The 27,159-nt window shown below is 43.5% G+C and overlaps 2 protein-coding genes across 3 annotated transcripts; both read left to right on the top strand.

Annotated features, from left to right (window-relative positions):
- Positions 1–274: 274 nt before the first annotated feature.
- Positions 275–3,601, top strand: LOC119877052 (spidroin-1-like). The gene is made up of 4 exons (XM_038559179.1): positions 275–285; positions 913–1,727; positions 2,068–3,240; positions 3,495–3,601. The coding sequence occupies exons 1-4, from the start codon at positions 275–277 to the stop codon at positions 3,599–3,601; spliced, it is 2,106 nt and encodes a 701-aa protein (XP_038415107.1).
- Positions 3,602–14,786: 11,185 nt separating this feature from the next.
- On the top strand, positions 14,787–23,570 carry FGG (fibrinogen gamma chain). Of its 2 annotated transcripts, XM_038559077.1 has the most exons (10): positions 14,787–14,947; positions 15,036–15,080; positions 15,321–15,504; positions 15,617–15,710; positions 17,752–17,882; positions 18,168–18,301; positions 19,248–19,432; positions 20,863–21,140; positions 22,672–22,841; positions 23,346–23,570. In XM_038559077.1, exons 1-10 carry the CDS (start codon positions 14,870–14,872, stop codon positions 23,358–23,360), a joined length of 1,314 nt encoding a protein of 437 aa, XP_038415005.1. In that variant the 5' UTR covers positions 14,787–14,869; the 3' UTR covers positions 23,361–23,570. The 2 variants fall into 2 exon arrangements, with proteins under 2 accessions (XP_038415005.1, XP_038415004.1); XM_038559076.1 differs by lacking the exon at positions 23,346–23,570 and having other exon boundaries at positions 22,672–23,249.
- The last annotated feature ends 3,589 nt before the right edge of the window (positions 23,571–27,159 follow it).

The raw sequence follows: 27,159 nt of genomic DNA, 5'->3' as shown, positions 1-27,159 counted from the left end.
CCAGTAGATGGAGGTTATCGGTTCCAGCTTCCCTGATGGAAGCTTCTAAGAGATGAAATAAGTTGAACAACCAAGGTCACATGGCCAATTAGCAGTAGAGCTGGGCCCAGGCCCAAATACTGAACACAGGCGTCGGGATAGCCAAGCCTCCTGAGTCCCAGAGCAGGCTCTTCATACCATGATGTCAATCTTCCCTTGGAAACTGTGATTCATGAGGAGGACTCTTAAAGGACAGCAAGGCTGCAAGCAAAATAAATAAATCCTGGGCGCCCGCATGGCTGTTAGGTAAGTGGCTGCCTTTGGCTCAGGTCATGATCCCAGGGTCCTGGGACTGAGTCCCCGGTTGGGCTCCCTGCCCCACAGGGAGCCTGCTTCTCCCTCTGCTCCTCCCCCCACTTGTTCTCTGTCTCTCTCAAATAAATACACAACTTTTTAAAAGAAAGGAACATCAATAGTAGAACTTGGGGGCATAATGACAGACAACAGTTTGGTATTTCATGCCAGGGACAATGGTCTTCGAATCAAATGATACAGACACTGTCACCAGGGAGTGCCCAAGTGTCAAAACACATTCTGTTGAAAAAAAAAAAAAAAAAAGTTTACATTTCCTCAAAGTGAATTGTTCATTGTGTTTCGCTAGATGATTTCCATGTAAATAAATAGGTAAATAAATAGCCCCAGGTCTGATGACCTAGGTTAACCTATATGCACAGTCAGGTTTGAATACTGGGGACCTGATCCCCCACCCTCTTTTCTCCCTTATAATGGGGTCCAGAAAGGGGGGGTCATATTTTCAGTTTTAATAAATGAAACACATCTTTGGGAGCGGGGCAAAGGCAAAGGAAGCCCTACGCCACCGAGGTACCAAAGCCACAGTCCTAACAGTCCCCACTCCTAACCCCAAACCCACAGCGGCCAGCACCCGGGCCGCGGCGTGGCCACCGTCTGCGGGGGAGTCTGCGGAAGGTCCTCCGCGGGGAGAGCAGGGGGCGGCAGGCGCTTCCCGGGGCTGACAGGGCGGGGCCTTCCCGGGGAGGGGGGGGCGGTGCGAGCTGGACCCGGCGGACGAGCTCTCAGGGGGCTGTGCCCCGCGCAGTCCCACTGTCACCGCTGGACCGCGGCCCCCACAGGGTCTCCCTCCGGGGTGGCGGCCAACGCCGGCCTGCCTGCCGGCTCTGCGCGAGGTGGCGGGTGCTCAGGGGTGCGGGTGCTGGGGGTGCGGGCGCTCAGGGGTGCGGGCGCTCAGGGTGCGGGCCCTCAGGGGTGCGGGTGCTGGGGGTGCGGGTGCTCAGGGGTGCGGGCGCTGGGGGTGCGGGTGCTGGGGGGAGCGGGCGCTGGGGTGCGTGTGCTGGGGGTGCGGGCGCTCAGGGGTGCGGGGCGCTCAGGGGTGCGGGCGCTCAGGGTGCGGGCCCTCAGGGGTGCGGGTGCTGGGGGTGCGGGCGCTCAGGGGTGCGTGTGCTGGGGGTGCGGGCGCTCAGGGGTGCGGGTGCTGGGGGTGCGGGCGCTCAGGGGTGCGGGCGCTCAGGGTGCGGGCCCTCAGGGGTGCGGGTGCTGGGGGTGCGGGTGCTCAGGGGTGCGGGCGCTGGGGGTGCGGGTGCTGGGGGGAGCGGGCGCTGGGGTGCGTGTGCTGGGGGTGCGGGCGCTCAGGGGTGCGGGCGCTCAGGGGTGCGGGCGCTCAGGGTGCGGGCCCTCAGGGGTGCGGGTGCTGGGGGTGCGGGCGCTCAGGGGTGCGTGTGCTGGGGGTGCGGGCGCTCAGGGGTGCGGGTGCTGGGGGTGCGGGCGCTCAGGGGTGCGGGCGCTCAGGGTGCGGGCCCTCAGGGGTGCGGGTGCTGGTGGGGGCGGGTGTTCAGGGGGCGGGTGCTCAGGGGGGCGGGCGCTGGGGGGGCGGGCGTAGGGGGTGCGGGTGCTCGGGGGTGCGGGTGCTCGGGGGTGCGGGTGCTCAGGGGTGCGGGTGCTGGGGGTGCGGGCGCTCAGGGGTGCGGGCGCTCAGGGTGCGGGCCCTCAGGGGTGCGGGTGCTGGGGGTGCGGGTGCTCAGGGGTGCGTGTGCTGGGGGGGCGGGTGCTCAGGGGTGCGGGTGCTGGGGGTGCGGGTGCTGGGGGGAGCGGGCGCTGGGGTGCGTGTGCTGGGGGTGCGGGCGCTCAGGGGTGCGGGCGCTCAGGGTGCGGGCCCTCAGGGGTGCGTGTGCTGGGGGGGCGGGTGCTCAGGGGTGCGGGTGCTGGGGGTGCGGGTGCTGGGGGGAGCGGGCGCTGGGGTGCGTGTGCTGGGGGTGCGGGCGCTCAGGGGTGCGGGCGCTCAGGGTGCGGGCCCTCAGGGGTGCGGGTGCTGGGGGTGCGGGTGCTCAGGGGTGCGTGTGCTGGGGGTGCGGGCGCTCAGGGGTGCGGGTGCTGGGGGGAGTGGGCGCTGGGGTGCGTGTGCTGGGGGTGCGGGCGCTCAGGGGTGCGGGCGCTCAGGGTGCGGGCCCTCAGGGGTGCGGGTGCTGGTGGGGGCGGGTGTTCAGGGGGCGGGTGCTCAGGGGGCGGGCGCAGGGGGGGCGGGCGTAGGGGGTGCGGGTGCTCGGGGGTGCGGGCGCTCGGGGGTGCGGGTGCTGGGGGTGCGGGCGCTCCGGGTGCGGGTGCTCAGGGGGCGGGCGCTCAGGGGTGCGGGTGCTGGGGGTGCGGGTGCTGGGGGTGCGGGTGCTGGGGGTGCGGGCGCTCAGGGTGCGGGTGCTCAGGGGGCCGGTGCAGGGGGGGCGGGCGTAGGGGTGCGGGTGCTCGGGGGTGCGGACGCTCAGGGGGCGGGCGCGGGGGGCGGGTGCTCAGGGGGCGGGCGCTGGGTGCGGGTGCTGGGGGGCGGGCTCGGGCGCCGCTGCCGCTGGGCTTACCTGAGGCCGCAGAGTCTCCAGGACGCGGAGGCGCCGCCCGGCGTGTCACCCGGAGGCGGGAGCCCGGGCCCCCGGAGCGTCGCGGCCGCAGGTGCGGGGCGGGGACGCGGAGAGGCGGAGGCCGAGGCCGAGCGCGCCCCCTGCTGGCCAGGCCGCCCGCGCGCCAGCCTCGGGTCTCGGGTCCACACCGCCTGCCGCCCGCAGCTCCGGGGGTTTCAGCAACCCTGCGGGCAATGCGGTTCAGGGTTCCTGGCGCGGCTCCTCTCCCCTGATTTTGGAGTTTGTGCCGATGATTTAAGGATCCTTCCCGGGACGCCTGGGGCCCAGCGGTTAAAGCGTCTGCCGTCCGCTCCGGTCGTGATCCCGGGCGAGGACCGAGGCCCGCATCGGGCTCCTCCAGGGAGCCTGCGTCTCCCTCTGCCTCGGTCTCTGCCTCTCTCTGTGTCTCTCATGAATAAATGAATAAAACCTTTTTTTTTATGAATAAAATCTTAAAAAAAAAAAAAAAAGACCTCTACTCTGCAGCTGCCCTTTGGAGTTCCCTGATCAGAAACTCCCAAAGGGGCTGCTGAGCAGCCCCACCTGGCCCTGTAAGTCCCCTGTGTGCCCTCGCCTTCTTACTGTTCTGGGCAGAAGGCCCTGTGCTGCCGCAGCATCCAAATGGTCCACGGCATCCAAATACTGTGTTGGACTCCCTTCCCCATTCTGCATGCAAACCTGTCAAAGTGTTGCCCAAATAAAAGCTAGCCGCGTGTCACTCTTACCTCATGGTCTTGTCTTCTTCCTTGACCAGCCTCAGATCCCTCCAACTCACTATGTTAGGCAAGACAAGCCTTGTCGCCAAAGGGAGAAAGAAATGAACTTCCAAAATGGAGAGAAATCAAGTTGTTCTATGGTCATGGCATGTACTACTTTACTGTCTTTAATAGCTACAAGATCTCTACTCTGCAGGGAGCCTGATGGGGGACTTGATCCTGGGATCCTAGGATCCCGGGATCATGACCTGAGCCAAAGGCAGACAACCACTGAGCCGCCCAGGCTCCCCCAGAATAGAGATCTTTAACAGCTACAAAGTTTATTTTATGGATGGCTAGCGGATGTTGGATGCAGTTTCATTGCATAAACAAAGAAGGTCAGTTTTAAATAAGTTTTTAAATATGCCTATTTGGGCTGTATTTAAAGCAACTGATTTTTTTTTTTTTTTTGAGAGGGAGATAGGATACATGCAAGTGGGAGTGGGGGAAGGGGCAAACCTAGAGGAAGAGAGAGAATCTTAAGCAGGCTCAACATACCTGGTGCACAGTCCAATGCGAGACTCGAACCAGAACCCTGAGATCACAACCTGAGCCAAAATCAAAAGTCAGCCACCCATGTGTCCCACAACTGAATATCTTTTAAACATGAACATTTGGCTTCTATGCCCAGAGGCTTTTGAGTTCCTGAGTTCCGGACTGGTCTAAAGAAATCAGCAATTTAAGGACCAATTTATTGGGCGCCATCCTTGGCTTAATTATGTAAGACGCTAAAACGAGGATCTTAGGAAGTACAGCCAAACACACATCTAGAATCCACAGCTCTGCCAAGGCCGGGATAACAGCAAAGAATCTCCCAGGCATGTTGCTCATCCAAATTCTGAGTTCAGTGTTGTGACCCGAGAGGCCACACTGAATGCTGGTGATGGACGCAGGCTGATGACTGACTCTTACCTTACCACATCCCTTCATAATCAGAAAAGCAGGAAAAAAAATCTAACATTCAGACTATAATGTTCTACACACATACAGAAGGAATGGGTTAGGAGGATATTTTATCTACAAGAATGTATGAGAGAGTATGAGTGATTAGCGATCCATACGAGTGTGCCTACGGTTGGGTTGCCTGGTGGTGAAATAAGTCCACCAGCAGGTGGCTCTGTCGCATTACGTATCGGAGAGGATCTCTTCCAACACAAAATCCTAAAATAAAGCATATTTCCAAGTTCCTTAAATTCTGGCCACTGGCTCTAGAAGCCTTATGTAATCCGAGATATTCATAATGACATATGCTGTATTAAGTCTTTTCACTACTCAATCCAACAGATTTGCCCAAGCCCCTCGAGAAATTCAGCACAATTAGGAGTCTAATTTCACAGAATATTCTAATGAACAAAAGCAGCTTACTAGACAGTCTATCTGCTTCTGGATCCATAAAACATGAAAAAGTAGAATGGCTACTGTTCATTTGGTAGAAGAAACACTTTAGTCTGAATCAGTCATTCACACCTCACTACACATGGGTTTATCAGATCCTGTTCTGGGGAGAAAGGAAGTAGGTAGGGATTCCTGAAAGGAGAAAGAAGGTACCACAACACACCCAAGTAGGGCGAGGTGCTGGAGCCAGGCTGGGAGGCACGGAGATGACTCCTTAGAGCACACACAGATGTGGCAGTCCGAGGGACGATCGCAAATTGGGGTTGAGGAGTGGAGTGGGGTGGGGGACCCAAGACCCTGCAAGAGCTTCTGCAATGTTGGCCATGCCCTCTCTTATTGGTGCTAGCTTGGGGCATAGCAGCACGAGCTGGGCTAAAGCTTGGGATCAGGACAGAGAAGACAAAAGTCATTGGCTTTCTTTCCATGCACATTAACCCTGGGTCTGTGTGCAGCAGACATTTTTCTGAAGTCAGTGCAAATGCCTGACAGAGCTCCAACATGTGATGCTTCATAAATTCCCTTATTTTCCCACCTTCTAGTAGTTATTTAATGTCGTTAAGGTTGTACAGCTGCTCAGGACCCACTGAGCAGGTTCTAGGCAAGTAGGAGTAGCTCAGGTGCCTGTGTGGAGCCTTCGCTCCTTATACTTCATAGGTTGGATCAGGAGAAACAGGGATCAGTGGCTCCAAGAATTTTCTTCCTAGTGTTGTGACATGGGATTCATCCTCCTGTTTTAATGACATCATTCCAACTTGGATTTGTTTTAAAGGGTTACATGGTTTTGCTTTTGTTTTCCAAGAATAAAACACACGTGAGATCTCCCTTGGTCAAAAAGTCACAGAGAAGGGTCTCTCTTCTGGCCTGATGTCACTCAGATGGGGTCATAGAAGAATGCCTGTGGTTCTTCTGAGGGAGCTACTGTCCACCAGTGCTATGACTGGTTTACCCTGTGGTATGTGATTGCCTTGCTACATCCGTGAACACATTCTGGTCTGGGACAGATGATTTCGAGACTGGGGTAATTTGTCTTTTCTTTTCTTGGCTCAACTCGTAAACCCCTTAATATTCAAATGCTCTTCCTCAAACTGCACTTGAATATTATTCATTAAATATGTACTTATTGAGGAAGTGCATTGTTTTAAGCACTGCAGGTGATAGCAGATAAAAATCCTTACCTTCGGGGATCCTGTGTGGCTCAGCGGTTTAGCACCTGTCTTCGGCCCAGGGCTTGATCCTGGAGTCCTGGGATCGAGTCCCACATAGGGCTCCCTGCATGGAGCCTGCTTTTCCCTCTGCCTGTGTCTCTGCCTCTCTCTCTCTCTCTCTCTCATGAATAAGTAAATAAAATATTTTAAAAAGATCCTTACCTTCATGGGGTTTACCTAAAATTTATTTTAATTAATTTATTATTACATGACCTAATATGGTTTTAAAATGTTATGGGATTGCAATACCTTAATCCAACTTAGAAGATCTGGCTCATAAGCTATATTGGCCATATTTTTGTGAAGAAGCTTAAATAAAAGGCTGAGAAGTTTATGTTTTCTTGGATAGGAGGTCCTGGAGGGTTTTTGATCATGAGAATGACATCATCAGCGTTCCATCACAGGACACCAGACATGATGTAGTGTGGAGATGGACTTCATCATGTTGAGAGGCTCACTTTCACAGGTTCCTTACTTTATTCTCACTCTGTCATTTCCCTGGGCTGGGCAAATCTCTCAAAACCCCAAAACAAAAAATTAGGGATGTTACCTTTGAACCATTCACCCTGCAGATACTTGGGGGCCTGCAGGGGGCAATGGTGAGCCAGCCATCAGCTCTGCCTCCAGCCCCACAGCAAACCCAGCAACCCGGCCTTATCACAGAGGGTTTCCCAGGCCACTAGCCCTGGCTCAGCCTCTCTCACTCCCTTGCCCTTCTTTATTTATCTTCACAGCCTGTGTCACCAATCGATATTATATAATATGTTGTTTATTGCCTTTTTCTCTCCACCACAGTGTAAAACTTCTTGACAGCAGAGACCGTTGGGTTCATTGTATTGATCAAGGATGGCCTGACAAATAGTCCATGATCAAAAACATTTAGTATAAGCAGCCAGTGGAGGAACAGAGCAGGAAAGTGTGCATTACCTCTAACCAAAGTTTGGACAGCATGTTTGATTAAGCATTACTTTGAGAATTTTCCTAGGATAATGCCATACGGTTTCTATGGCAACCAAGAGGCAACTTACCATATCAGGAAGATATGAGCAGTGTGAGGAAGAGACCTTCCATACCCAGATAGCAATGATGCAGTATTCGATATTGATGACGAGCTAGTAGGAAAACTAACCTTACAAAGCATATTGGGTGAGATCCAGAAGTGTTGATACGAGAATATCAGGTAGCTTTCTAACCCAGAGGGATGCATGATTAGGCAATTGGTTTCCTGGATCTTGGTAAACAGAATTTCCTCTGTTTTGTTTATAAAAGATGAAACACAATGTTCTGAATTTTGACTGGTTTTGTTTCTTTATGGACGAGCTTGTCCTAGTTAGCCCTGAAGACAGGTCATTTTTCAGTAACCTACTGGCACAATAATTATCAACCAAGAATGTAGTTTACACTCCGGTTTTCCTTGCAAAACATTTAGTAAATATTTGGGCTCTTGCAAATGGTATCTTTGTTTATCAAGTAGAGGTCATTGTTCTACCACTCAAGGTAAAGCATACACAGCAATCTATGTTTAAAGAAGGGTAATGTATCTCACCTTTCATGGATGAAACCAGGTCCTTCAAAATGTCAATACCCTTTATAGACAGCATATTCTTTAGGGACTTCACTTTGAATTGAAAGGACTATAGTGCAATCATATTCAGGTAGTAAACTAACTCGAGTAGTTAGAATTTAAAACAAAGACACAAGTTTAATCAGTATTTTATTTGCTCTCATTCAAGGTTGAAGGTCAGAACAAATGTGAGCATTAAGCAAGATAAGATGAATCATTTTGTTTCTTGGAGAGCATAATCTATCCTCCCTACTTCCCCTCCTTCCTTAGGGACAAATAGTTTTTTTCTACAAAGATAATTTATTTGACAAAATGATCAGAGTTCTCCTGAAACATAGTACTGTCCCTTTCACCATAGGTTGGTATCTCTATTCAGAGGGTTAAAAGGTCCTGTTTCTCTAGAGCATATTTTTGTGGACGTTTCTTGGCCCCTTTGTAATTTTTTAAAACCGTACTCACTTCTCTTGCTATTTTCTGCTGGACACATTTAGTTGTGAGAATCGTTTCATAGGGTGAGAGATCTCAAATTGTAGATTACATGAAGATAGAAAGAACAAGACAGGAACTAAGTAATAAAAACCAATTTGGCATTTAAATCTAATACTGATTTGTCTCAATTCAGGGAAGTCTCAACATTTCTTCATTTCCAGCAGTATTAAAAATGCCTACTTCTTGGCCATATTGGCTCTGAATGCAATTCTGATTGGGATGATCCTTCTTTCTCTAAGCATGCTTCCTAATCCTTCTTTCTCTAAGTTGCTTAATTTTCTGAAATCCCATCTACAGCACTTTTGAACACCCCTGCCCCTAGGCCAGATGTCCCAATTGATCCTTGTTATGTAGCTTTATGAAGTTATGAAGCTCAAAACCCAACCTGTGACTGCTGCCCAGCCCCTAGTGAGAACTCCATATTGCATGCCCCATGTTGTTTTCTGTCTTTAATTTACATAGTGAAACTAAAAGCACATTGTTCAGAGGCTATCAAGAAAACATTTTCATTTTCACTTTCCCTGGGCTATTTTTATAGACAAAGCAAATATCCTAACTGACAAGGTTGTTTCCCTTAATGGGATATTTTTACCATTAGGTTGAACAGATTTCCAACATGGCAACAGGTCAATTTCTTTCTACTTACTTTGAGGAAATCCAATTATGAGGAATTTGGCTATAAATTTAACTTATACCTATAAATAGCTTATTAGAAAAATAGAAATATCCTTGTTAGCATTGATTTGAGCTTCCTTGGATCACCTAATGGATGTATCTTCCTTTAAGCTACAGAGAGAAGTCAATTCATCAAGCTTTACTGAACTCAAATCATGTAGTCAGCATCAAAAAAAAAGGCTTTCATCTAAAATTGGACTGAAAATTCAAGCATCCTAAGACAATAAAAATCCAGGTTTGAGAAAGACTATAAAATATCATCTAGTCAACCATGTCCCTAACTCAGAGAAGATAGACAGATGAGATAGAGGTAAATATATGTTCATACAACCATGCACACATACTTAGCTATATGTACAAACACATTATTTTTTTGAAATCCATAAACTTCTCCAGAACCCGTACCATCAGTGCATAACCAGTCTTATGTCTACCATCTTAACCAGTCATGGTTAAGAGCTCAGGTGTTGGGCTCATGGGTCTGAATTTCTGTTCTGGCACAGCGACTTTGTATAGGTCACCACAACCTCTCAAAGATTCCTTTTGCTCATTTATAAGGTGCAGATAGTAATACCTACTTCCTACACTTGCTAAGAGAATTAAATGAGAGAATACACAAAATGGCAACAGCTAAACCACAACATGACATCAAGCATAAGGACAATGGTCAAAATCTATGGCTCTTTTTTTTATACTCAAGGTCTTTATCATTTGTGATCAGGTCAAAAAGTCTTAAATTAACTCTACATAATTATATTTGAATTCAGCAAACAATTTTGGAGCAGAGATGAACAAAACAGACAAAGGGTTCACAGGATAAACTATCAATATATGAAGACCACTAGCAGTAGATGTTGTATTTTCAAATCAGAACACAAACAGTTGGGTAACTGGCAATTTGGGGAATTATTATTTCAATAAACAGACCCATTGACCTCTGAACTAAATTAAATGATAATTTTGGCTTAAACACTACATAAACTATTTTATCAGAAAATGAACCTAGAAGTAGAGGAAATCTGATTTAACAAATATTCTTCTTTCCTGGAATTCATTAATCATTTATAATTTATCAGAGAAAAATATTGGCCCCAATGTGGAAGAGAGCAACTAGTTAAAATTTAACAAACCTAAGAGATATCAAACTAAATTCAGGGCCATTGTAGGCTACCAAGTCACTGTTGACCATTTTTCCCCCCAAAGAGCATCATATCTAATAAAATTGTGATTGAGAGTGTGGTAAAAAGCAAGTCTTTTCTCTAAAAGTATGATTCTGCATTTTAGATCCAATGCAAGCCAGTAAAAGCCAGAAACACAAACACTATACTTCTAAAATTAGATATACAGGGCACCTGAGTGGCTCAGTCAGTTAAGTATCTGGCTCTTGTTTTCAGCTCAGGTCTTGATCTCAGGGTCCTGAGTTCAAGCCCCACATTAGGCTCCATGCTGGGAGCCTAACGTATATGTATATATGTATGTATATATGGAGGTGATACATATATGCTCGTATAAATATAAAATTTAACACAAAGTTATGAATTGTTACCTTAAATTCAACAAGCAACACTTTATGGTCCTTAGCAATAAAGTGCAATTTAATTCTATAATGCTCACTGAAGAAGAAAGCATCTGGTTGTCTAATTTAGATGGAAATTCTACCTAAATTAATTCCTATTCAAAGATGAAATGCTAATGTATCAAACTGCAATTAGTTACAATAGATCATATTTAATAGATAGATATAAGTAAATAAATATTTAATAAATAGATTTGTTAAATAAAACTTTCTATAGCCTAAACAACAAAGCTTGTTCCCCCATGAACCAAGTCTACCAGTAATGGTCAATCTTATAATTTTATGAAATGAAATACTTTTTTCTACAAGTTCAAATTTTCACTTGAAAACATTTGGTAATTCATGACCCTTATAAGCATTTACTTATATCCTGGTAACAATCTTATGAAGTAGGCATTATATTATAAATATGATTTCTACTTTATCAACATAGATACTGAAATTCAGAGAGGTTAAGGGACTTGTACTGAGTGATATACCTTGAGAGTTGTAGGGATGGGATTTAACAACCCCCAAGATGGACTCCAGAGCTCTTATGCATATTCTCCTCAATTGGGCTATATTCCCCTTAGAAGGCAATGCTTTTATCATCTCTTATACTTAAATTTTTAAGAATCAAAAATCAAAAGTAGTTACTTAAATTTTTAAGAATCAAAAATAGTTCTTAAATTTTTAAGAATCAAAATTAGTTACAACAAATAAATCACTGAGAATGATTGATAATTATGTTTTAATTACATGTACTTTGGGTACTATGTGCCTATATTCAAAATTCTAAAGACACAGGATATGCAGAAAAAATGAAGCCTTTTCCCCAACTTTGTCCTTCATCCTTCTACCCCATACTTCTGTAGACTCTAGTGTGTGATCTTGAAATGATATTCGGTGTATATGCTAACATGTATGTATATATATTCTGCTGTTTTTTGTATTTTGCCTTTCATATGTAGTGTTTTGTTTTGTTTGTCTACGAAGTTTTTTTATGTAGTCAAAACTCAACAATCTTCTCTGGGGTTGTCTTATATTTAGATAGACCTTCCATACTCTAGTATTATGAATGATTTCTCTCATATTATTTTTCTAGTATTTTTGTGGTTTCCATTTTTATATTTAAGTATTTATTTAATCTGGTATATTTTTGGCATAAGAAGTTGGTATTTATGACACTTAATTTTTTCCCCAGATAGCCTCCCAATTATTCTACTATGAGGCTAATGCCATAATTGAATAATTTTAAATACTTACTTTCAGCCAAGTTCAGTTCAATGTCATCGAATCATTATTGAGTGTTAAATATTGCTATGCCAGGTGCAGTACCCATGAAATTAAGTTTACAATCTAATAAGGTGGACACAGTATGGATATATGCAGCAGAAGACTGCTGTAAGTGCTATGAAAGAGCTAGAGCTGGCCTCCAGAATTTGGGGTTTGATTTTGGAGGGTAGGAATCATAAAACAGGGCCTTAAGGTTATGAAGAATTTTGACACCCAGAGATGCAGGAGTGTGTATGAAGTCCATCCAGGCAGAGAGAGTGATACATAGTACGAAGAACACCATGTGAGAAATAGGGCTAGATGGTGCATCCTAAGATGTTACGCAATTCGATCCAGCTAATCTAGAGGGTATAGGAAATAGAATCAAGAGAGAAAACGCAACAAAGTTAGGAAGGACATTTCTTGTGGTTATATTCACTATGATGGAAGATAGGAAGTCACTACAGGTTTTTGAGCAGGTGAATTGTCATGATCAGAATTATAGGAAGAAGAGCAATCTGTTAACAGTATGACAAATGATTTGGAGCAAGAAATGACTGGAATGTTGGAAGGGAAGTCAGTTAACAGGCAGTCTACACAAACAGTATAGACAATAAATAAGAAGGCCTCTTCTAGGATGTTGGCCCAGAAAATAGAAAGTAGGAAGAAAGTAGAAGTGACAGTGTGAAAATAGTTTTATTTATTTTTTTAATTTTTATTTATGTATGATAGTCACAGAGAGAGAGAGAGAGGCAGAAACATAGGCAGAGGGAGAAGCAGGCTCCATGCACCAGGAGCTCGACGTGGGATTCGATCCCGGGTCTCCAGGATCGCGCCCTGGGCCAAAGGCAGGCGCCAAACCGCTGTGCCACCCAGGGATCCCTGAAAATAGTTTTAATAGCAAGTTTTGACAACTAATGACATGAGTAGATAAGGAGGAGGTGAGGAAGATTGCCTAGGGGTATGGTGATGTGATTGGCAATAACTGGTAAGCCAGAGAGGTAGCTATTAAGGAAGAAAGAAAAGGCAACACATTTGGTTTTGGTGTATTCACTTTGTTATGATAATTATGGATTATTTACTGAGTAGGAACATTTATCTGTTTCAAGTCAAAACAAATAGTCTTTTGTAAGGATTTAGGATTAAACAGAAGTGTTGGTACTTCTTTCAATCTAGATGTGTTTCTCCCATTAATATATTTAATAAAAATTTGCAATAAGCTTGGTTTCAGAGGAGGAAAGGAGAGATAATAAAAAACAGAGGTATGAATAATAGCGGTAATGCACAATTTTAAATTATCAATAGGAGATGATGACAAACATGTTTTCCCAATATACAAGGAAACTCTAGGGGCAGAGTAAAAAGGGAAAGCCCCTCCTTACTATCTCATTTTGCCTCTTTTCCCTCCAGCTGTGCTTCTAATCACATACGTGGGACGTGGATTTTCCTGGTCCCTATCCCCAGGTTTTTCTCTGGGGTAACTAGATGGATCCTCAGTGAAAAAAAAAAAAAAAAAAGCTCCCATTTCCCCTCTGGCAGATGTGGTGCTACACTAGCTAATTCTTTCAGCCAAGGGGAAGAAGGGAGCTTCAACATTCACCGCAAATGGAGAGCCTGTGAGAGTGACCAACACTTGGGTGAAAGTGGTCAAAAGGTACAAACTTCCAGCTATAAGTCCTGGGGATATAATGTACAGCATGGTGACTATAGTTAATAACATGGCACTGCATATTTGAAAGTTGCTGAGAGAGTAGATCTGGAAAATTCTCAATACAAGGGGGGGAAGTGTTTTATAACCACGTGTGAATGTTGACTTATTATGGGTGATCATTTTGTACTATATACAGACATCGAATCAACATGTCGTGCACCTGAAACTAATGTAACACTGTATTTTTTAAAGATTTTATCTATTTATTCTAGTATTTTATTCATTCTAGTATTAGAATAAAGAAAGAGAGAGAGAGCCAGAGTGCACAAGCCAGGGAAGAGGCAGATGAGGGAAGAGGGAGAGGGAGAAGCAAGCCCCCCCCGCCTCAGCAGGGAGCCTGATGCAGGACTCGATCCCAGGACCTGGAGATTATGACCTGAGCCGAAGGCAAAACACTTAACCGACTGAGCTACCCAGGTGCCCCTGAAACTAATATAATGTTATATATCAATTATATCTCAACAGGAAGGAAGGAAGGAAGGAAGGAAGGAAGGAAGGAAGGAAGGAAGGAAGGAAGGAAGGAAGAGAAAGAAAGAAAGAAAAAAAAAAGAAAACAAAGAAACAGAAATAAAAGACAGCAGACATCAAAAAAGCCAACCGCACCGACCCCTCAGACACCCAAACCACCCCTCCACAACAACCACGTCACACGCACCCACACCACAACCACATCCACCCAAAAAAACACAACAGAAAACAATAAAAAGAAAGAAAGAAAGAAAAAATGACAACACCCGTGTCAAGGGCAATATATTTCCAGGTCATTCATTCATTCCTGAGAATACTGACCACTGGGACCTCCTGCTTCCACCAAGCAGGCAGTCTCCTGCTGCCATGACCACAGGTTAAAAATAGGTATGTTATCTCATCCCTTGGCTTAGGAAGGACTTGCGCTAAGTTGGATTATGGCACCAGGCTTCATCTTAAGGTTGAGGCGGGTTTGTTCTGGTCGAGGTCAGCCCTCTGTATTTGCTCTCAGCCCCATACTGGAAGGGGTTGCATCACAGAGCTTCCCGGGCCCCCCCTCCCTCCTCACAGCAAGGGCTAATGCTTCACTAGCCTTTGCAGATGAATGTGCTTCACAGGAGAAAGTTTGAGCTGAGCCAAAAAGGAGGAGCTTCCAACTGTGTGCCAATTCTGAGAAGCTGCCTGAGCACAGGGTGGTAGCCAGGATGAGGAAAAAGACGGGAAAGACCTCCCCGCCTTACTGGAAAGGAGGCCCCGTGACCAGCTCCAGCCACTGGGGGCCCTGGCCATCCTTGGAGCTTCCATAAAGGGACAAGAGGAGCCCCAGAGGCCACAGTGCTGCCATCACAGGGCTCGGAGCACCGGGCACCTAGACACCATGACTTGGTCCTTGAGTTGCCAGGGCCTAATTCTCTGCTTCTATACTCTTTTACTGCTCCCTTCGACATGCCTGGCAGTAAGTGTGCTGTTTAGAGAACATAGTTACATGGAAAGCTGACAAATATATGATCAACTAGTGACATTTCTGTGTTTTTCTCCTCTAGTACACTGCTACCAGAGACAACTGCTGCATCTTAGATGAAAGATTTGTAAGTAGTTTTCATGTTTCTCACTGCATGTGAAGTGGGGAGGGGCAGAGGAATATCATTTGGCATTTTAAACTTTATTTTTTATTTATTTACTTATTTTTCATTTTAAACTTAAAAAAAAACATAATCGAGGTTTTACCTGTTTTTATTAATGGATTTTATGCAGGTTTTTTTGTTTGTTTGTTTGTCTGTTTGTTTGTTTTTGAATCAAGATTTCTAATCACTCTATTCTATTCTCAGGGTAGTTATTGCCCGACTACCTGTGGAATTGCAGACTTCCTGTCTACTTACCAGACCGGAGTAGACAATGATCTGCAGGCTTTGGAAGACCTCCTAAGACGAATTGAAAACAAAACAGCAGAAGCCAAAGAAGTGATCAAATCAATCCAAATCACCTATAATCCCGATGAGCCACCAAAGCCAAGTGAGAAACAAAATACTGCCGGCTGAGACAATGATTCATGACGTTCTTTTGCTGCCATTGTCAGTGGTTCCATTTGCTTATGCCTTTTTATGTCTCTGATCCCATATTACAGACAGGGTCGTGGGTGCTACCAAGGACTCCAAGAAAATGATGGAAGAAATTATAAAATACGAGGCATTGGTTGGATCGCACGAGTCGAATATTCGGTAAGCATTTTTGTTTTAATTCATTCTCCAAGACTTAGTTTTTATTCAGTATTCCAATCTTCAGGGAAAGTAACCTTTTTACCTTTCCCCACTTACAATAAACAATTGATTGGCTTTAGCCTGACCATCTTGAACACAGTGGAGGTAGGAGCTTTTAGTGTGCTATGAATTGCACTGGGTCATAATTACTTTTTAATAATAATATGGGAGGGGGGCGCCTGGTGGCACAGTCAAGTCAATTAAGTGGCTGCCTTTGGCTCAGATCATGATCTCAGAGTCTTGGGATCAAGCCTCATGTCGGGTTCCCCCTCAGTAGAGAATCTGCTAGTCCCTCTCCATATGCCCTTCTCCCTGCTTGTGTGCTCTCTCTCTCTCTCTCTCAAATGAATAAATAAGATCTTTAAAAAATAATTATCATATGGAAGAAAGGTGTTCTAGATGTCTTCAAATACTCTTCTGACCAGAATTATCAAAATGGTCACCCCTTATCCAACTTATACAACAAAAATTCAAACTGATGGGAATTTGGTTGTTGAAAATAAGTCTTGGGCAGCCTGGGTGGCTCAGCGGTTTGGTGCCGCCTTCAATCCAGGGCGTGATCCTGGAGACCCAGGATCAAGTTCCACATCGGGCTCCCCGCATGGAGCCTGCTTCTCCCTCTGCCTGTGCCTCTCTCTCTCTCTCTCTCTCTCTGTAAATAAATAAAATCTTTTTTTTTAAAGTCTGTTAATAAAAATGCCAATAAATAAGTGATGGGGAATTTGAAAGTAGAGGTATAGGGAGGGTCTTGGCTACAGTAGTATATTATATTGAAGAAAGAGCATAAAAAAACTCATTTTAAGGAACCAAGCATAAAATTATAAAGCAACATGTTGATCACGGCACTATGAACCTACAGTCATGTACTCTCCTCTCTTTACTTGAAAGTAAAATGTCTCTGTTAACAACTTCCTAGGGATTTATATACTTTCTGAGCATAGGGTTTCAGATATAGTTTAGTTTCTTATTCAATTTTTTCCCCTAAATTTTTCTCAAAGTAGCATAGGAAATTGAGACAAATGGTGGCTGGAGAGAAGTGATCCCGAAGGGATCTATCATCTGTTTGGTATCGGAGGCTATTATTATTTTTGTGCTTATTGTTAGCATTATAAGTTGCATTATTATTGCCCATCATTGAAGTTCAAGGAAACTATTGTGCAGAAATTTTCTAAAGCTCAGGAGATAAAAAAAAAAAAAGGGGGGGGTGTCAAATAGTTTGTCTATCCTTCTTTACTTCAAAGAAAGATACAACAGTCTATGCATTATAGTTTTCTGTCATTTCTGAATATGCACAAGCCACCCTGGGAGAAACCCCCCAAAACAGATTTTTACTTCCCTCAGACTCTTTCCAAAGCTATGTAAATGGAAACATTAAGAAGAAGGACAAAGTGTCTGTTGTTTTGCTTTATGTAAAATAATGGCCCAGTTACTTTCCCTATGTGAGTTACAGACTGAAGTAGATCCTCAGTGGATCTACTGTGAAAAGGAATAGCTTTGGACTTGTCAATTACTGAGCAGAACCTCTCCTTCCCTACAAATATTCTGTCCTAAGAAAATCAGGTGGTCTTTCTATTGACCAGGTTCCTCACTCACATAGGTTGTTATTTGCTGCCCTTTATGCAGAAGGTTAAAAACTGGATGATCAGGGCACCTGAGTTGCTCAGTTGGTTAAGCAGCCTACTCTTGATCTCGGTTCAGGTCTTCATCTAGGGGTCAGGAGTTCAAGTCCCATGCTGGGCTCCATGCTGGGCATGGAGCCTTCTTTAACAAAAATCGTCAGAATAACTGCTTAAGATGACATTGTTTATCAACAAGGACTGTTGTTTTCTTTTCCAAGGAGTTTAGAACTTCAATTCACCTCAACTCAGTAACATAATTTTATAATTTTTCCAAGACTGGGGTAATTTATCAGGAAATACTTCTTGAGAACATATTTTGTAAAGAAGATACAGAATTAGTCCCCTGAAAGGAATCCTCTCTTATCTCATTTTTCTGCTTGTAGATTTTTGCTGGAAATATATAATTCAAACAGCCAAAAGATCAATAACCTGAAACAGAAGGTAGCCCAGCTTGAAGCAAAGTGTCAGGAACCTTGCAAAGACACAGTACACATACATGATACAACTGGGAAAGGTAAGTGAAAGGTTTGTATTGGGATGGTTCTTATCACAGCAAATATATAAGGCAAAGGATAATGTATAGAAATAACTTGGAAAGTGTTTAGTCATTAAATCTAAAGTGGCCAATTGCTTAGACTTTTGTTGAGTAGCTGAAAATAGTTTGAAAGGAATGATGATGTGGGAAGTCAGACAATGCTTCTTGGGACATCAATAGTCTGCAACATGTGAAAAGCTCATCGTGAAGGCTGAAACAAAACCTTCTTCTTCTCCTCTTCTCCTCCTTCTCCTCCTCCTTCAGATTGTCAAGACATTGCCAATAAGGGAGCCAAGGAGAGTGGGCTTTACTTTATCAAACCACTGAAAGCGAAGCAGCAGTTCTTAGTCTACTGTGAAATTGATGGGTCTGGAAATGGATGGACTGTGCTGCAGAAGGTATTTCCCCCTCCCCGTGTATATGTGATAAACACCCAGATCAGCATCCGTGTGCCAGATACTTTTGCAAGCCCTTTGTGAACATTAGTCTTCACAATTTCCCAATTGTCCTATGAGATACGATCATTATCTCTAAAGAGGAGGAAACAGATACAAGAGGTTCTGTATGTAACTTGCTGAAGGTCACATAGTGAGTAACAGAGTCAGGCAGTCTGGTCTGTGCTTTGACTCTACAGTGTGTTGGGGCTGATGTTGTAGATTCACGATAGGGTATAATCACGGTATCAGAATGACAAAGAGACCTCTTGCATCAGGCCACTCAAGATCTAAGGCTGCCCAGGACAAAAAGACAAAGTCGCCCGGAGGATACAGTTGGGCTATTCCAAGGCAAGGGCCCTCTGTTACCTCTGCCAGGGCCAGGCACCCAAGGCAGATCCTTTAACCTTCTGTTTATCTAGGATCACTGTTACAACTAATCCTGCAGGGGGCGATAGAGAGAGTGAGTGAGGGAAGCGTGGGCTGCAGAGGCAAGTTGAGCAATGAACAGGTTGACCTTTCCACCAACAGAATAAAAATCAGCAATATCAAGGTGGGGTTCTGAAGTCCTCTAAGTGCCTTTTTAAAACTACCTCTGGAAAAAAAAAACAAAAACAAAAACAAAAAAACAAAACAACAACAAAAAAAACTACCTCTGATCTAGGATTTGCCGCATACCAGACTCTTTTCAGTATTTCTCTCAATTCTCTGGTGTTATCCTGCAACAACCCTTAGAAGTAGGCATCATCATTCTGATTTTACAGACGAGGAGACCAAGGCAGCTTGCTTAAGTTCACTTAGTAAATGGTGCAATCATACTATCCAGATTTTCAACAAGATATTTATAGCATCTTCTTTATGTGCACTGATAATCCACTCTCTCCTTTTGTCCATGCAATTGTGTAATTAGAGGCTTGATGGCAGTTTGGATTTCAAGAAAAATTGGATTCAGTATAAGGAAGGATTTGGACATCTGTCTCCCACTGGAACCACAGAATTTTGGTTGGGAAATGAGAAGATTCATTTGATAAGCACACAGTCGGCCATACCATACGCATTAAGAATACAGCTGGAGGACTGGAACGGCAGAACCAGGTACTGTTTAGAAAGGACTTCTAGTTTTTGTTGTAGAGACAGTCTGGAATGTGCACTCTCTATCAATAGACCGATAGCAAAGACAGCCTGACAAATGCAAAGAGCGCATCCAACCATTTTCCCCCAGAGTCAGTTTGGTTCTTGGGCAGTTCAAAGAGGTAGGTCTCATCCAGGTTGAAGAGTGTTTTGGTACAATCTCCTTGCCCTGGAACCGTATAGACTAATATCTAATGATTACTGAGCACTTATTATGTACCAGACATTGAACATGAAATTATAACTTAATCTAATCAAAATAACTGTTTCATGAGGAAGGTACTATTATTAATCTCATTTTACAGATTACCTTTCCCTAGGTCACATTGCTGGTATATGGTAAAGCTTAGATTCGAACTCAGGCAGTTCGACCCTTCAGCCTGTCCTCCTAATGACTACTCTGGTTGAAAAGTGAATCCAGACTTTTTAAACTTCCTGGTGCTTTAATGACAATTCATTCAGTCAATCCATGAGCTACCTTAAAATTAAATCAGCTAGCGCCTTTGGTGAAAGTCCCTTCTCTTGCACAGCTCCCTGGGAGGTTTGAGCACAGCTTTCCTAATTAAAATTCAGAAAAAAAATCTAATCCTTTTGCTATGTCTATGAAATAATGAAATATTTTTATCTACAAACAAGTATTTTTAATTTTTCTTTAAATCAGAGAGTATCATAGTCAGCAGACCTTTTCTTGTGAGAACACTTCCCAATTTCCAAGTATTGGAGATTAGGGAAGAGGCTAAATATTTTCTGAAAATTTCTATTCATGCACCAAAGCCCATTCTTTCCTGCACCCCATAGATTTCTGGCCCATATTCACAATTTTTTTTCCAGGGAAGAATCGCTCTCTGATCCTACAGCTTATATTTTGTGGGCCACACAGGAACCATTTCTTTCATGTGATGCTCTAAGAAACTCTCCTTCTTGTCACTATCATACTGCTTTGGGAAAGAAAAATCCCTTTAGCACCTTATCCTTCATGAATGGCTAATAGGGCTGTAACCCCTTCAAATTTGGTGCATTAATTAATGATCACTCAGTGTGTGCAATGCTAAACACTTAGATAAAAGTGGAAAATACAAAATGCGTCAGATTCATCCACACACCTGGATATGATATTAGGACTTTATAGGAAAAATGCATTAAAATGGCTGATATTTTTAGATGTCACTGGAATGCCCTGAAGGCTTCTAGATTTACGGGTGGTATTGATGAGCTCTGAATTGGTTCACACATCCATTGCCTCTTGCCAGATTTGCTGACAATTAAACTCAGTGAGCACATTTCAGACTTAAGAAGCAAAGTTAAAAAATCCAAACAATTTTCCTATAAAAAAGGGAACTTCTGAGATCCCTCATGAAGGTCTAGATATGATGTGTCTATTCCCTTCTTTATAGTACTGCAGACTATGCCATGTTCAAGGTGGGACCTGAAGCTGACAAATACCGCATGACGTATGCCTACTATATTGGTGGAGATGCCGGAGATGCCTTTGATGGCTATGATTTTGGCGATGACCCTAGTGATAAATTCTTCACATCCCACAATGGCATGCAGTTCAGTACTTGGGACAATGACAATGATAAGTATGAAGGAAACTGTGCTGAACAGGATGGATCTGGTTGGTGGATGAACAAGTGTCATGCTGGCCACCTCAATGGAGTTTATTACCAAGGTATGGTTTTCTTTCTTACATATATGAATTAGTGTATAGTCTATATTTTTATAAAAGGTTAAACATAGAAAGAAGAAAATGAGAAATAATTAGTGACGAGATTGGGGGCTTATTATATAGTTCTTCACTTTAAGCCAGAATTGGATAATACTAAACTTATACCTCAAATCAGCCCCTCTATTAGAAATCCACCCAGTTGACACTTTGTGTTATGGTATCTCATCTAGATTTACCATATATATGATCTGGATGGACTAACATTATCATTTTTTAAAAGATTTTATTTATTCATGAGACACACAGAGAGAGAGGCAGAGACGCAGGCAGAGGGAGAAGCAGGCTCCATGCTGGGAGCCTGATGTGGGACTCGATCCTGGGACCCCGGAACCATGCCCTGAGCCAAAGACAGATGCTCAACCACTGAGCCACCCAGGCGCCCCAACATTATCATATTTATGCTTGTTAACACATTAGCCTGATGCAGCTTCCAATGAGCTATGTGACAGATATAATCAGCGAGCAGTAAGCAGGTGTCTGAAGGACTAGAGTTAAGAGCAGGGAAGTAATGGTAAGGACATGGTTCCATGGAAGCTTGAGATTCCAACCTACAAAGTGTAGGCACTTATTTTTGAGTGGAAGTAGCAAGCTGTAGTTTGCTCTAAGGCTGGAATACTTCTAAACACTGGATTTAGCTGACAAATTATTATTACTACCCAGAATTATGTGTTGGGGAAGCCCTACTGATTCTGAAAGATCCATTACGGTAGACAATCTCACTTCCTCAGGGTATTGGACTAACCAATAGATGATTCATAACCCTCTTAAAATCTATTTAAATTTACCTTTTGATTTTTGCAACAATCTCCTCCCCCCACCTTTTTAAAGAAACTTAACATATCTTCGCACCTACAAATCACGTAATTAAAAGACACTCTCAGGGAAAGTCTTTAATCCACATGACACAGAATAGCTATGTTGATAGCCTGTGGTACAACCCAGTATTGGACTCAGATAATCCTTTACAAAATTGTGTAAGATCTGGTGCCCAAGGACAAGGAGAAGGCAAATCGGTAGTCTCCACTGTATAATGGAGATGTAAAATAACTTTCCAGAACTGTTTTTTAAAGTTGTATACTCTCCAGTGAAATTGTGTTCAGATAACCTGAGGTCATCTGATCAGGAATTGTGTTCTGACATTCTAATTGCTTGTAGAAAGATAGCTGATTCCAGGATGGCTAAGCTCAGGAAGAGAGTCTGTTCAGGGAAATGGGGGTTCTAGCCCTGTTAGTAGAGAATACACTTAAGTATGGATGTGATCAAGAAGTACAATGTAGATATAAGAGGTTGACTCATAATAAATGTAGTTCAATTGTAAATCAGGATTTTAGGCATCTTTAGGGATTTTTCAGATAGTATAACACTATAAATTTGATGTATGTGACAGTATATTTTGTAATATACCGTACTTTATGGACTTTCAGAGGTAAGGAAATTCAAGAACAATTATATGTACATCTATGATTTATTTTAGGTGGCGTTTACTCAAAAACATCTACTCCTAATGGTTATGATAATGGCATTATTTGGGCCACTTGGCAATCCCGGTGGTATTCCATGAAGAAAACTACCATGAAGATAATCCCATTCAACAGATTAACCATTGGAGAAGGACAGCAGCACCACCTTGGGGGAGCCAAACAGGTTGGACCAGAACACCATGTTGAAATACACTATGATTAAATCATTTTACCCTGAGAATTAACTTAATTTTTGGTAGTCCACGAAGTTTCAGAAACATTTCTGAAAGTCTCTTACTGTATTTATTAATTTTAAATACTTTATTATGAGTATTTAGCCTTACATGGAAACTAAAACTCACTTTGGATTATATTCTCAAATCACTGAACTTGGAGTTCTTTAAAATTTGTTTATTTAAGGAGATAACATTTTAGCGTATCACTTAAATATATAATAATAAAATTATTGACATATTTTGTTATTTTAATGACATCATTTTTGTCTTAGTGATTCATTTGTTTTTATTACTTCTTAAATATTTTGGTTTATACTAATAAAATCAGAATAAATTCTAACATTTCAAATGCCTAAGTATTTTTTCTGTGGTTTTTACGCCCAAATCATTCATATTAATTCTTCTTTTTAAATGGAGAGGATTATATCTTTTTATTTTTGTTTTGCTCATAGGCTGGCGACATTTAAAAGACCATTTCAAAAGTGATCTGCTTTTTTTAAAGGACTTTACCTGAACAGAAAAATATAATATTTTTCCTTTGGGACAATGGACTTACAAAGCCTCACTTCATTTTAAGAGTAAAAAGAACCCATGTTGAGAACTCCACTATCAGTTTTATGCTGGTGATAATTTATCAACAGGCCATTTCAATAAACATTTTGTTTCCTAAAACTAGACACACGGTGCCTTTTACTGACCATTAAAAACCATCACTTTCCTTCAATTCAATAATTCCATTTGGACAATCATCAGTAGTTGCTGAGTTCTTAGTGTATGCTCAATCTTATGCTTGACTCTGAGGGAGTTATAAAGAAAATGGAAATCATGACTTTTGTCCTCCAGGAGATATAAGACAAATATAGAAGAAAACGGTTTAAGCCTGAGAGACAAAAATTAGTATAAGAACATAAACACAAGTCACAATCACATAACTAAGGTACATAGTACCCAAAGTATAACTGGAAATATAAGGTTGGGAATTCTCTCAGAAAAGCCTTTTAGCTCCAGACCCTTGTAACCAGATGTGGACACCCTGAGAGGACTGCACACAACTCAGAGCAGCGAGCTTTAGGGAACGATCTGCTTTGTCTCTCCCTAGCAACTGATGAGGTGAATGGAATGGAGCCATTACATCATTCTAAATCCAGGGATATTAAGGTTTTAGCAGGCACAAAGGAATTGGCAACTTCTGGTGAGGAATAGCAGAGTCTATGTAAGTCAGCATAAAGTTGACCATGTAAAGAAACTGACAGATTTCATGGGCAGAAGATCTGGTTTTATAGTCCTTGGCTTTGGCTTCGGATTCTCTTCCTTTTCACAGATTGTTTCCCAACTCTCTCCCTTCCTTGTTGTCATGAGTCCTGTTTTTTAAATATCTGAATGAGGAGTTAAAAGCATTATATCAACTTCAAGGTATACAACCAAATACCGGTCAGGCTCTAGGATAAGAATATTGATTCATTGTTTGCAGTACTCATCCATTTACGTATGTGTGAAGCACTCATTAACTGACACTTACTGAGCGCCTTCATTGTACCGGCCACTGCGCTGGACAGTGGGGATATTGCACATAGTAGTATTCTCCTTCCTCCCAAACCTCTTCTATACCATCCAGTTCTCAAGTTGCAAATGACCAAGGGATTCAAGTTGCAAATGACCCAGGGGACTCATCTTCCTGTCTTCCTTATTTTTCCTTCCCCATACCATCAAGACTGCCAAACCCAGCTGCCAAATATTTGTTATATTCTTCTTCTTCTCTATATCCATGGCCATCATTTTTGTTGGGATATACAACATCTCCTGTCAGGATAGTGGCAATCATCGCCTCCCTGTCCTCCATGTTGCCTTCAACCTTGCCTCCTCCCACTTCCTCATGCTTCAAACCACTTTAAAACTCAGTCTACCCTTCATGAATCTATAAAAGTCTCTGGGTGAGCAATTTGGTCATAGATAAGAGGAGTTGTATTAATAGTCACAAGTTTTGTTGTGATAATAACACTTCAGTGATATTTACCCAAGAACATTATTTTTGAAAAAGAAAACAGCTATGTAAAGAAATATAATCTAGCCATATATCTAGTAAGTGAAAAATTTAGAAAATATTTAATAGTGGAAGAATGGATAAACAAGATGATTTATTAGTACAATGGAATTGTATGCAATGATTATGTAATAAGTATAATATCTCTATATGAACATGAAAACATTTACAAAATAATAAGTGAAATTTTAAAATGAAAAACAATTCTATCATGATAATTATGTATAAAGCACTTATGCATATATATTCTGAACAAAATTCAATCTTGGCATGTATACGTTCTTTATACACATTTATTCTCCCCAACCAATCTAATGTAAGATTTAATACTAAAACATAAAATAAATATAAAGAAGTCCAAAATTTTCTGATTTTTCCAATGATTACTTGCCCAGTGCTTCTTCTAAAATATCAATTATAATATTTTTTCAAAAACATTTTGGAGCTCCCTGTTTTTGTGAGTGTCCCCAATATATATTTGATCTGCATGTTGGATAATCCAGCATTGATTGCTAAAGGGGGGCTGACTGGTAGAAAGGAACTTCTAACTTTTTCTTTATATACCTCTGTATTTGATTTGCTATACTGAGTACATACCAAATTTAAAATTAATTTTATTTTATTATTTTTTAAAGATTTTATTTATTTATTCATGAGAGACACAGAGAGAGAGAGAGAGAGAGGCAGAGACACAGCAGGGGGAGAAGCAGGATCCTCCCAGGGAGCTAGATGTGGGACTGGATGCTGGGATTCCAGGATCACGCCCTGGGCCAAAGGTGGCTCTAAACCGCTGAGCCACTCGAGCTGCCCTGAAATTAATTTTAAAACCCAATGAGATAGAGAAACACAGATGAACCACAAAATCCTATTTGTTTAGTTACTAACATTCAGTGGTAAATATCAAAGGGCTACAGATTAAGAAATAAAGCATGAGAAATACTTCCAGATTCAGTTAGATCATGTCTCCACAAATAAAACAGAAATAGAAAAGATTATTTTGCTAAACTTAAAAAAAAATTTTACTTTTAAGGGAAACAAAGAGTTTAATCTTCATAGAAATAAATTATTTTTCTTCACAGCTCAAGCTATAGATCACTTACTCAACCCTCTCCCAGACATAAAAGAACTAAGGGCACAAAAAAGGAAGGCTAAGTGCAAAGCACATGTGCACAGTCTGAAAAACCTACAGAAGTAAGCTTCCAGAAAGGAAGGTCCTGTACAGGTGTCCTGGTGCCATGACTGTAGATCATGCAACCCTCAAGTTTGATCCGGTCAGGAGTGGAATGGGATAGAGAGGCCAGACCAAAGTTGGTCCAGGCAGGCTCCCCAGTGGGGTTCAAGGCCGCAGGGGGAGAGAGTGGGGAAGTCGTGCCCAGGGGAGCACTAGCAGGCTTTTCGGGGTTGGGGGTGGGGGGGTAAGGGGTTGGGTCTGTGGGGGGAGTAAGGGTTTGGGTCTGTAGGGGGGGTAAGGGGTTGGGTCTGGGGGGAGGGGTTGGGTTTGTAGGGTGAGTAGGGGGTTGGGTCTGTGGGGGGTAATGGGCTGGGTCTGTAGGGGGGTAAAGGGTTGGGTGGGAGGGGAGTAAGGGGTTGGGTCTCTAGGGGGGCTAAGGGGTTGGGTCTGGGGGGGATAAAGAGTTGGGTCTGGGGGGGTGAAGGGTTGGGTCTGTAGGGGGAGTGAGGGGTTGGGTCTGTAGGGGGGTAGGGGGTTGGGTCTGTGGGGGGGTAACGGGCTGGGTCTGTAGGGGGGATAAGGGGCTGGGTCTGTAGGGGGGTAAGGGGTTGGGTCTGTAGGGGGGTAGGGGGTTGGGTCTGTGGGGGGGTAATGGTCTGGGTCTGTAGGGGGGTAGGGGGTTGGGTCTGTGGGGGGGTAATGGGCTGGGTCTGTAGGGGAGGTAAAGGGCTGGGTCTGTGGGAGAGTAAGGGGTTGGGTCTGTGTGTGGGGGTAAGGGGCTGGGTCTGTGGGGAGGTAAGTGGTTGGGTTTGTGGGGGGTAAGGGGTTGGGTGTGTAGGGGGGTAAGGGGTTGGGTGTGTAGGGGGTAAGGGGTTGGGTGTGTCGGGGGGTAAGGGGCTGAGTCTGTAGGGGGGTAAAGAGTTGGGTTTGTTGGGGGTAAGTGGTTGGGTTTGTGGGGGGTAAGGGGTTGGGTTTGTCGGGGATAAGGGGCTGGGTCTGTAGGGGGGTAAGGGGCTGGGTCTGTGGGGAGGTAAGTGGTTGGGTTTGTGGGGGT

This window comes from Canis lupus, chromosome 15, assembly GCF_011100685.1.
Source record: "Canis lupus familiaris isolate Mischka breed German Shepherd chromosome 15, alternate assembly UU_Cfam_GSD_1.0, whole genome shotgun sequence".
NCBI classification, from domain to species: Eukaryota; Metazoa; Chordata; class Mammalia; order Carnivora; family Canidae; genus Canis; species Canis lupus.
Note: the sequence above shows the minus strand (reverse complement) of the source record. Positions and strands in the feature narration are given on the sequence as shown.

Excerpts from the sequence above, each read along its gene's own strand:
- LOC119877052 (XM_038559179.1), top strand. Across the intron at positions 1,728-2,067 it reads GGGGGTGCGGGCGCTCAGGG|GGGTGCGGGTGCTGGGGGTG; the intron begins GTGCGTGTGCTG and ends GCGGGTGCTCAG. Across the intron at positions 3,241-3,494 it reads GATCCCGGGCGAGGACCGAG|AAGGCCCTGTGCTGCCGCAG; the intron begins GCCCGCATCGGG and ends TGTTCTGGGCAG.
- FGG (XM_038559076.1), top strand. The coding sequence starts at position 14,870 with ATGACTTGGTCCTTGAGTTGCCAGGGCCTAATTCTCTGCTTCTATACT. Across the intron at positions 15,711-17,751 it reads TCGCACGAGTCGAATATTCG|ATTTTTGCTGGAAATATATA; the intron begins GTAAGCATTTTT and ends TTCTGCTTGTAG. Across the intron at positions 19,433-20,862 it reads GACTGGAACGGCAGAACCAG|TACTGCAGACTATGCCATGT; the intron begins GTACTGTTTAGA and ends CCTTCTTTATAG.